The sequence below is a fragment of the Lactuca saligna genome, chromosome 9, assembly GCF_052625555.1.
Source record: "Lactuca saligna cultivar CGN05327 chromosome 9, ASM5262555v1, whole genome shotgun sequence".
Lineage (NCBI taxonomy): Eukaryota > Viridiplantae > Streptophyta > Magnoliopsida > Asterales > Asteraceae > Lactuca > Lactuca saligna.
Genome location: NC_136425.1, coordinates 147,169,064 through 147,180,865, shown reverse-complemented (window position 1 = coordinate 147,180,865; position 11,802 = coordinate 147,169,064). Strand labels below are relative to the sequence as shown.

Here is an 11,802-nt window from a genome sequence, read left to right as displayed (position 1 = left end):
TTTTTATTAATAGAGGCTTATCACGCCACATCAATATGAAAGTCACTTGCTCTTGAAAGGAACTGGGTAATTGGCAAATATGAACAAAAGTATGCAAGTTTGATGCATTAACAGGCATAAAATTCAATTTTTGGTAAAACCAACAAAAGCATGCAAATTCAATTTTTGGTAAAACCAACAAAAGCATGCAAAGTCAGAAGGTTTTTATAGCATTAACCCTATTCCTTTTCATGCAAAAAATGATGTAAAAAATTGTTCCCCTCCAATATTTTTAAAAAATTAAGAGTACGCTCTTGTGTATAATAAAACAAAAACCCTACGGTAAATTATGTTTTGCCTGTTACACACACAAATTTTCCACAGCATAGTTTGGAAACTAAAAAACAATGTCAATGAAAATATACACAATCTTTCAAAAAAGAACATCTAAACCGAAACTGTAATCTTTATCTAGGTGGAACACAATATGTGGAAAAGACATAAATGCCCTTCTCATTTTCATTTCTAAAAATAACTTGTTCAGTCCGTTTTCAGTCCATTATTTAGTTGGGGTATATCATATTATGATGATATCCTAGCATGAAGATTGATTTTCATCACTACATGGGCCACCAAAAATAGGTCTCATGTAAGCAGTGTCGAATCTTCTCCAATACGAATGGATCGTGTAAACGGGTCTATCCATTAACATTGATAAATTGTCTTTTGCTCTTGAAAGATTTTCAGAAGCCGATTCTTCTACAGACAACAACGGAAGTGTCATGTCCTCTTTTGGAGATCCCGGATCACCCCCTGTTGTATTTGAATTACTAGCAGAAGGAAGTAGATGATCCACTAGCGGTTTTGTTAAAAAACCAAACACCTAAAACACAAAGTCACTTAGGGTAAAACCGTCTTTTTCTCTTTCAACAAATAATAGTGTTTACTACTTACAATGGTACTGAAGAGCACAATGACAATAGTGGTGGTGATCATCGTGGCATTCGTGGGGTCCAGTGTCACACCCGAGTGGGTAAACTGTGCAAATAATATATAATAATAGTATTAAGTTTTAAATTTTAATTTTTTGATTACAAAATAATGACTTTAAAATTTAAATAAGATAAATTTTTAAATAAATATACTTGTTTGAATGCTAAGGCAATGGAAACAGCACCCCTCATTAAACCAGCCCACCAAATTACCATCTAAAAAAATAAATTGTGTTTAAATTAGAATAAGAAAGAAAATGAAATATATTGGTTAATTAGTGTGTGTGTGTGTGTGTTTACCTGGTGTTTTCTTGAGATTTTTGATGAGTCACCTCCACTTCTGTGCAAGTAATTGGAAATAATAGAAAGGGGAAACACAAAAGCAACACGCCCAACCAATATCAACATCATCACAGTGCTGTAAATCCCCATTTTCGTCCAAATACTGTGACATGAATGTTAAGTAATAGAAAGGGTAAAATGGTCAATTACTCACGCATTGAAACATGAGTGTGTAGATTGAATTTGTAAAAGGAAAAATAGTGTTTAATTACCTTAACATGCTCATTTTCCACTTCTCATAGTCGAGAGCATCCATTCCCACATAAAGGAAGATAAATGTTTCAGCAATGAAAGACAATGTTGCAAATGCATACCTGAGTTTACTTATTATTTGATTAATTAAACTCTTTTCTTAAAAAAAATGAAAAAAATTTAGATTTGAATTTGATCATACATGCCTGGTGGTGATTCTTGAGCTTTCAGTCACATTATGCCATGAATAGTGAGACATCAAAACCCCAGCAAAGAAGACTGTTAGAATCCCACTGAGTTCAAATAGCTGCAAAATAAAAATTTATCATATCTAACAAACTTATTATATAAAAGATTTTAAAAAAAATGCATATTGGCAGAAGCTTTTTACCTCTGCCAACATGTAGGACAAATATGCTACAAGAACCATCAAAGCAATTTCTCTAACACTTGAATGCCTGTGAAAGAGATAATTAATGGGTTAAATATGTATGAAAAAAATCATCATATTTGGGTTTTCGTTAACTGTTTTAAATGTAAGAAATAAATATCAACCTGCCAACATACAGGCCTCTAAGAATGTATGCTGTCACAAGCCCAGCCTACAGAAAAGATTCAACAAGTCAAAAAGATTGAGAGATTTTTATTGAATTATTCAGATAAAAAAAAATTGGACTTACTGAAACTCCAAGAAGTGTGCTTGTGGTGAACAGATATAAGAAATCTAGAAAGATTCGAAGAGCTGTGTGGCTATTAAGTGTATCTGCATTGATTTTTTGAACAGCATTGAAAAGAACAACAGATGTTGCATCATTCACTACACCTTCTCCAAACACTAGGCTATATAGTAAAGGTGTCTCATCTTGACTCAAAACCTATATATATATAGTTTTGCATCAAGAACAATAATCAATTTCATGTTTTGGTATCTGATGCATTCTGACTAACCTGTAATGTGCATACAGTATCTGTTGATGAGAAAATTGTCCCAATACCTAAACCATTGGTAACATAGTTTGTTAGGTTTTAGATGAACAATCATAGCTCAGGGTTTATCAAATAATAAGAATTGATAGATGATCATACTAAGATACTCGCTGATAGTCAAACCATTAAACCCTAATTTTGGAAACAGCCACCAGCAACCTACACAAGCACCAATTAGTCAATTACTAAATTTCAGAGTTGAAGATAAATGGTAACTGATCATATGATTGTCGATACGCAGAAGTTTAACATAATACCAGCTGCAACTATGGATGTTGATATGAGAACACCTGTGACTCCAAACAACATGATAGGGAAAAAGTTGTGGAAGAACTGTTTCTTCTTCACCTGAAAGCTGTTCATAGTAAGCTTAAAAATTAGGGTTACATGTAGAATAGCGGAGGTAATTGGATAAACCAAATTCACAGGCACCGACCTTACCCAGCATTGAAGATTATAGGTGGAAGTAAGTAGATAAAGAATAATTCTTCACTGAATCTTAACAGACGAGAGCTTTTCCACTTGCTTGTGCATAAGATGATTGTTCCAACAACAAACCCCTATTTGTCATACCAGTAAGAGATCAAATAAAGACAACTAAATGTTTCAGCGACGTATCGTGATCCCAAATGTTTCGGTTTTTGTACAATTGGTTTTCCTTACATGTAGAACTAGTAACCAGTGAAGCAATAAAATAACAGCTAAATTCGATCGAGAAATGGAGGAATTGATTATGATGCGGAATTGAGGAGAAAGAGAGAAATCTTACGATGAGGATAGCAGTGATGGACTCGTTCAACCAAGGATACTCTTCAAGCAAGTGCCCGATGACTAAACATACACAGAGTAGTGCAACGAATAATGTGATCGGAACGACCTGACTATGAGTACTCTCGAGGTTCATCGTCACAGCAGAATACAATGTGGAATTTTCAGTCATCACCTCCATTTTTTTACCTGTTTCTCGATCTCCGATCACCTCTTTACGTTTTCCGGATTAGAAATTAGGGATGCAGAGTAAGTGCGAGGGAGCCTGTTTTCCCGGAGCGGAAAGGGTAACCGAGTGTGGTGGATGCATCAGGAACTGACACGTGTCCGACTGTCGATGTGAATGATACACGTGTGTTTCAGGTATCCCTAACGAATTTTTTTGTCTATTTTATATTACAATCAACATTTTGTCATTTGTTTTACAACAAACATGCGTCAAGTATACAGATCTTCTCACAAAAATAAAATGAGAAGGAAAATAAAGATACGTTATAAAAAAATATCCAAAAGAATAAATCGTAAGAATCGTCCATATGGTCTCATGCTCTACTTTCTTAGAATTGTCTTTATTCATGGTTTCTTATTGTTTTGAAACTTACATGCTTATCACTTGCTCTTTTAGCTTCGTGTTTTGTTTTTTTAAGTGTCTCAAATGTCTTAAACGAATGTGTACTTTTATATTTTAAGAACTATTACCCTCTCTCTATTTCTCTCCCACACTTCTCTCTCCTACCTCCTTCCGTTAATGTAAAAGAATGAGAGAAGTTTTTGTTTGAATTGATTCAGGAACTTGTGTTCAATAATAGTGAAACTTGTGTTCAATAATAGTGAAGAATACATACATATACAGAAGAGAAGAGCAAAACAGACTAACTAACTCATAATATAAGAATGACGAAAATACCTTTCTATCTAACTACCATCTAAAAACAGTTTATAACAACTTTTCTAACTGTAAAACTAACCCCCCCCCCCCCCCCCCCTTTAAGCTGGAGGGTAGGGGACTACATGCAGCTTGGAAATAGCTTCTCGATGCTGTGAAGATGGTAGATTCTTGGTAAAAACATCAGCACGTTGAGAAGTAGTTGGAACATGTGATAAAGAAATGAGTCCTTGAAGTTTTTGCCTAACAAAATGACAATCGAGCTCGATGTGCTTAGTTCTTTCATGAAAAACAGGGTTGGTAGCAATGTATATGGCGGCCATATTATCACACTTGAGAGGTATTTGAGTTATATTAGGCACTTGAAACTCATGTAAAAGTCTAGACAACCATGCCAACTCAGCACATATTCTCCTCATTGAACGATACTCAGCTTCGGCCGAAGAAAGAAATACTGTAACTTGCTTTTCAGACTTCCAAGATATCGGACTTCCCCCAAATATAATGAAATAGCCACTGACTGATCTTCGTGTGATTGGGCATGCTGCCCAATCTGAATCACAATAAGCTTCAATGTTAAAATTGGAAAGTTTATTAATTATAAACCTTGATTAACAGTGCCTTTAATGTATTTCAATACATGTAAAGCAGCATCATAGTGTTGTTGACAAGGAGTTTTGTTAAACTGACTCAAGTGTTGTACAGTGAAGGCGATGTCTGGTCTAGTGTGCACTAGAAAGTTCAACTTGCCAAATAGTTGTCTGTACAATGTCGGATCATGAAGGGGATTGTCCATAAGTGGTAAAAGTTTAAGATTGTGAGGCAATGGAGTAGAAACTGGAGCAGCATCTTCCATAGAATAGAGGGTAAGTAATTCTTGAGCAAACTTGTGCTGATGAACAACTAATCCGTCAGCCACCTTGTCAAACTGAATTCCAAGAAAGTAATTGACTTCCCCCAAGTCTTTTATGCGAAATTGACTATCAAGAGTCATTTTTAAAGAAGAAATTTCATCTTGATCATCATCTGTTAGTAAAATATCATCCACATACACTGCTAATATAACAATTGAAGTAGCAGTCTTCTTAATGAAAAGAGAATAATCATTGAGAGAATGAGTATATCCTTTTTGATGCAGAAAATGGGATAATTTTGCATACCACTGCCTTGAAGCTTGTTTTAAACCATAGAGGGACTTTTTAAGTTTGCAAACAAGATGATATGAAGTAGTAGAATAGCCTGGTGGTAATTTCATGTAAACATCTTCATGAAGATCACATGAAGGAAGGCATTATTGATGTCAAGTTGTTGAATTTTCCAATCTTTTTTAACAGCCAAAGAAACTAAACATCGAATAATATTGAATTTGACTACTGGAGAGAAAGTTTCATGATAGTCAATGCCCTCTTTTTGAGTGAAACCTTTGGCTACTAATCGTGCCTTGTAGCGATCAATAGACCTATCAGCCTTATATTTAAGTTTGTACACCCATCGACATGAAATTGGCTTCTTCCCTTGGGTAAAGAAACAATATCCTAAGTATGATTTGTTTGTAATGCTTCAAGTTTTTGTTGCATAGCAAATTCCCAATGAGGATTCCCTTTAGCTTGATGATAAAAAGCAGGCTCAACTTCATGTTTAGAAACATTGAAGGCAAAAGTAGAAATAGGATAAAGAACAGGAACTTGAGGATCAAGATTGCACATATTTGTTATAGTGTGAAAAAAAATATGTGAAGAATCAACAACATTGTTGCATATATAATCTCGTAAGTGCACAGGTGGGTTATGAGTTCTAGAAGATGTCCTTCTAGGAATATGAGGAGGTTGAGGCTGAGAAGAAGAAATGCTTTCAGTCGGAACAGAAATTGAAGGTGATGAAGATGTAATAGGTGTATCATTGGAGTTTGTAGCAAGAAAAGAATGTGGATTATGTGACACAGTAGAAGATATGGCATGTAATGGAAAAATGTTCTCAAAAAACTTGATATCTCTTGAAATGTGAATAACTTTGGTAGTAAGATTGAGAACTTTAAAGCTTTTTGTCCAATGGGATAGCCAATTAAGACACAAGGATGAGCTCTTGACATAAATTTATCACGACCCACAGTAGAAGTAGTGATGAAGCCCAAGCATCCATAGGATTTTAACTGTGTTAAATCCGGCTGTTTTTGATAAAGAAGTTCAAAAGGAGTTTTGAACTTAAGAGAAGCTGAAGGCATCTGATTAGTGAGATGAACAGCTATTTGGACACATTCAGACCAGTAAGGAAAACCAATACCAGTTTGATATAATAAAGCTCGTCCAACTTCAAGTATATGCCGATGTTTTCGTTCAACTATTCCATTTTGTTGAGGGGTAAATGGAGTAGATTTTTGATGTAGAATCCCATGTTTGCTATAGAATTCTATGCCTTCATGACTACATCCAAGCTCATAAGCATTATTGGTACGAACAACTTTAATAGTTTTGTTAAGCTGAGTTTGAACGAAAACAACAAATTGTTTGATAATTCTCATTGCATACCCTTTATGTGTAACCATATGCACCCAAGTGTGTTTACTATAGTCGTCAATTATAGTAACAAAAAATTTGAACCCATCATGAGATATGTACTTGTATGGACCCCAAACATCCACATGAATGAGATCAAAAACAGCATGAGATTGAGATAAACTAGTTGGAAAGTGCAATTTGTGATGTTTTGCTTTAAAACAAATCATACACGAATTAACATCATCATCATGAGATTTACAACCAGGAATAGAAAGATGATTCAACTTGCTAATATAAATATGTCCCAATCGTTTGTGCCATAACAAAGTATTAGAAGGTTTTGTAACTACAGTTACAGAATTACAGAAGAGATTGGATACAGAGAAATTGAAAGACAAGGAATTACAAATGGTTTTGTGATAAAAAAAACATAAAGATCATTGACCTTATTGCCAAAGAGACTAAGAGAGAGTTTATTCCTTGACGAAGGGTCCTGCAATAGGAAATGTTGATCAGTGAAAATGACAAAGGATTGGAGTTGTGAATTCAATTTTGAAATTGAAACAAGATTGTATTTGAAATTGGGAACAAACAAGACTCCTTGAAGAATCAACAAATCATGTAATTTGACATTTCCAATGTAACGACCAAAAATTTCAACATAATTTAAACTTTTCAAAACAATCCATTTTAATAACGTTATTACAAAAAGGTTTTCAATACATTTATTATCAGAGTATTCCTAGGTCCATATCATAAAACATAAACGCGAGGAGCGGTACGATCTCGCCTTTGTCTTGCCACAGTCTCCTGAAGAACCTGAAAAACATTAAACCACAACTGTAAGCCCGAAATCTTAGTGAGATACCCCCAGAATACCAACCACATATACGCCCTTCCAGGCTACGACCTTCCGGTCCTAACATATTGCCTTCCGGCCCATAACATATTGCCTTCCGGCCCATAACATAAAAAGCATACATAACATAACAGAACATAGAACAGCCATGCATATCGGGTCTACTGTGTGACTGGTCCGCCGTATCGGGCCTTCAGTCCACCGGGTCCACCCTCCGAGTCTAGTCATGTCCTTCGAGTCTACAGTGTGGTTGGTCTGCCCGCACCGGGCCTTCAACCCACCTGGTCCACTCTTTGAGTCTACAGTATGAGTGGTCTGCCCGCATCGGGCCTTCAGTCGGCCTGGTCCACTCTCCGAGCCTCGGCACGTCTGGTCCGCCCTCGTGGGGCCTACAACTTATCCGGACCGCTCACTGGGCCTTCGGAACAACCGGTCCGCCTTGGGTATCTTGGCCTACAGCACAAAGAAGGACCCGCCTCAACCCATCTCCAGTCCAAACAACCATGTGCACATAACATACAATCATATAATAGTCATAATCAACAAACCGATCAAGCGGATCACATAACATATCATTTCCCTAACCAGGTTACCGACCTAACCGGTCACTAGCATAGCATCACTCTACATATCAGGAAACCGACCTTAACTAGGTCTCTAGCATATACCATCCTAGCTACCAGGAAGCAGACATATCAAAGCAATAACATAACAACAGTATCCAAATCTCAATCCAATAAAGGGTCGGCCTTGGTGCCTTAGACCCTGTCGATATAGTGAGGATAACTCACCTCGCGAATGCCGATACTCTGAACTGAAGAAACAGACTCTCGAACCACCAACTCACCGCAAATCCCGAACTAACCAACAAAACAAGCATAAGCATTAGGTCAAACATACTTCCACTTATCGGGCCAAGACCAAAGTCCAAATCTCACACAAAGTCCAACATTGGTAAATTGGGCCCACCTCACCAAATGGGCCTAGATCCAATGTCCATAATATTAATTGGACCCAAAATACTCTATTCAATATTTCCAGACTTGGCCCAAACACCAACAACCCACAATTGGCCCAAACTCAAAAGCCCAAATGAAAGTCCACAGGAGGAGTACGATGGGCGTACTCTCCTTGGTACACTGGGCGTACTGCAATGAAACGCGAATGAAAACGGGGCACTAGCCCGCTACGCGGGGCGTAACTGTGAGATTCCTTAAGTCTTTCTAACCTCTTAATGGCTTAAGCTCTTAAGCCTAAACTTCAGATCCATAGGTCAAATATGACTAGAATTCATAAAGTCTCGGACTTTATCACTTGGGACGTCCTTAAGCTCTTAATCCAAGGTCTTAATCCATTAAGACCTATATATCTCATACATGGAACAACTACAGCCCTTGGGACCTCATTTTTATCACTCAAAACCTCTCCAAAGGTCTGAAAGGACAAATAATCTTGACCAAATCGAACTATGCAACAAGGTGAGGGCTTTTTGGACAAGAATGGTGACAAAGCTTCAAAATACATAGATCTATGCAATATGAAGGTCAAGCAGGAAGCTTTATACCTCAAACAAGCTCCAAAGGGTGGTATTTCTTCAGATCTACAAGCTCCACACGTTCTTCTTCTTCTTTGACAACTTCCCTTTTCTCCTTCAAGCCTTTCTTTTGCCAACAAGAGCTTTCCAAGGTCAAACACACCCAAATATGGAGAGAATACGAGATCTAGGGTTTCTCTGAGGTTGAAGATGAGCATAAGGAGGCCGAGGGGTGAACCAACATGTTCCTTATATAGTGGTTGACCCTAAAATAGGGTTTGGGGTTTCTGAGAGTACGTTGGGCGTACTCACCCGGCCAACTCGCATCATTCACCCACATATGCTGGGTGTACCCAGCCAGACTTCAAGATCAAAAGCATGCATGCATGGGAACATTTCCCTCTTATTCCACAAAGAACTATAAACAATAATCATCTTCAAAACACCGCAAACCCTCTAATCTAAACCCACTCCCAAATAACTTTGCATTCATACGAGGGTGACGAGAAGCCCAATACTTCTAACACATACACCCGCCCGAAACCTTCTCGGATGAAACTCATTTCTCGAAAGGGACTAGAATCACCTTTCCTCTTAAATCTCAGGGACTCATTTCTCGAAAGAAACACATGTATTAGTACCATTAGGTAAACCAATGAAATGAGGATGAGGTAATTTGAATAAAGAAAGAAACAAGGTTTTATTAGAACACATGTGATTTGTTGGCCCGGTATCAACGATCCATGAATAAAGTGGTTGTAAAAGAGGTGATGATTTGTACACATTAGCAGTAAACTTCTTGAAAGAAAAAGTACCTTCAGATTCCATGGATGCATCCATAAGAGAGGTTTGAGTAGAAAAACTAGAAGAAGATGGATTGATATTGTTGTTTTGAAGAAGAATCATCAATTTTTGATATTGTTCTTGTGAGATGCTAGAATTGGAATCAACAACAACATTCTGAACAGTGGATTTTGGTTCTTCACGTTTGGATTTGGTGAATTTGAAATTTGCAGGGAATCCTTGGAGACGATAACACTGCGATTTGGTATGACCAGGCTTTTTGCAATGATTGCAAACCAGCAATTTCTTGGACATAGAATTGTTTTCAACAGATACATTCATGGCAATGATGTCAGTATTAATTGGATTAGAAGTATTAATACCACGTTGTCGTTCCTCTTGAAGAATTAATGAGTATGCAGTGGATACAGTAGGAAGAGGCTTAGTCATGAGAATCTGACCACATACAACTTTGTAAGAATCATCAAGGCCCATAAGAAGTTGAATGAGGGTCTGTTCTTCAAGAAATTGATTAATATTTGATGCAGCTTCACATGAACATTGAGGAATTGCTTGAACAAGACGCAATTCTTCCCAAATTCGAGTTAATTTGGTGAAATATGTGGTGAAATCGTCTGAACCTTGAGAAGTCGAATACAGTTGTTGTTGAATTTGGTAAATCAAGGCGTCATCTGGTTGTTCAAACCTTTGGTTCAATTGAAGCCATATTTCTCGAGCAGTAGTCAAGAATAACACGCTATCAGCAATGTTTTTGCCTAGAGAATTCAAAATCCAACTTATCACCATAGAATTGGCTCGAAACCAGGTAGAATACGAAGAAGAGCTAATTGATGGTTCAGAAATTGTTCCATCAACAAAACCTAATTTGTTCTTGGCAACTAACGATATGATCATTGATCGTTTCCAAGAAGCAAAGACAATTCCATTAAAAGGATTGGTAATGAGAATAGAACTCGGATTATCATAAGGAGCAATGAAAAAAGGATTAGATGAATTGATAGCAGAAGAAATTGAATCAGCCATGGAGAATCGAAACCTAATCTGATACCATGTTAATGTAAAAGAATGAGAGAAGTTTTTGTTTGAATTGATTCAGAAGCTTGTGTTTAATAACAGTGAAGAATACATACATATACAGAAGAGAAGAGCAAAACAGACTAACTAACTCATAATATAAGAATGACGAAAATACCCTTCTATCTAACTACCATCTAAAAACAGTTTATAACAACTTTTCTAACTGTAAAAACTAACACCTTCCATGTTCTCTTATATTGAAATATGAAGCAAAAGAACCCCAAAAATGCCGATAAGATGCAATAAAGGGGCACACACAGTCATTCGGGCTTTGTGGAGCAAGAACAACCCAAGAAGATGTTTATGTTATTATACAAATAAGGTAATATCAAATGCACAAAAATCTAACCTAGCCTCTAATTTTGTAAGAAACCCTAACCATTACAAAAATATGTGTAAATTTTAGGGAACTTATTGCAATTTCATTGGTTGGATGGATAACAAGAGGTGTGGTTGTATGAACTCCATGAACAAGCTTGAATAACAAAATCAAAAATTAAAGTTCTGCCTTCTGTTTGTGGCCATCCTTGTAGACAATTTGTAGCTTTAACAAGGTAGGGTCTTTACATATGTTAGAATGTGTATTATATACCATATTTTTGGGAAGCTAATGAAACTGTTTTTTTATTGTTAAATTTGGAAATTTTTGTATGTTGTTGTTAGGATATGAATATAATGACGAATAATATTTCTAACATCTATTTTCTTGATATTTTTAATTGGTAATTTTAAGGAAAACAAGAAAGAGGGTTTGGGGGAAACCCCTCTTTCACAACATGTTTAATGGAGGGATGCAGCGCATGTCATGTCATAAGTCATGACGAGTTGCCACAATCAACCCAAATCCTAATCTCGGGCCTTGAGTCCTATTTAAAGGCACTAACATT

At 36.7% G+C, this 11,802-nt stretch overlaps 2 protein-coding genes across 2 annotated transcripts; both read right to left on the bottom strand.

The window, feature by feature from the left end:
* Positions 1–300: 300 nt before the first annotated feature.
* On the bottom strand, positions 301–3,698 carry LOC145014493 (sodium/hydrogen exchanger 4-like). Its single transcript, XM_078972874.1, has 14 exons — positions 3,262–3,698; positions 2,934–3,052; positions 2,750–2,847; positions 2,592–2,651; positions 2,454–2,500; positions 2,186–2,380; positions 2,061–2,107; positions 1,897–1,963; positions 1,712–1,812; positions 1,526–1,627; positions 1,272–1,416; positions 1,125–1,187; positions 934–1,017; positions 301–862 (listed from the first exon to the last, which is right to left on the bottom strand). Exons 1-14 carry the CDS (start codon positions 3,439–3,441, stop codon positions 575–577), a joined length of 1,596 nt encoding a protein of 531 aa, XP_078829000.1. The 5' UTR covers positions 3,442–3,698; the 3' UTR covers positions 301–574.
* Positions 3,699–5,681: 1,983 nt separating this feature from the next.
* LOC145016796 (uncharacterized) lies at positions 5,682–10,861 on the bottom strand. Its single transcript, XM_078975002.1, has 3 exons — positions 9,850–10,861; positions 6,297–6,987; positions 5,682–6,183 (listed from the first exon to the last, which is right to left on the bottom strand). Exons 1-3 carry the CDS (start codon positions 10,859–10,861, stop codon positions 5,682–5,684), a joined length of 2,205 nt encoding a protein of 734 aa, XP_078831128.1.
* Between the last annotated feature and the right edge of the window lie 941 nt (positions 10,862–11,802).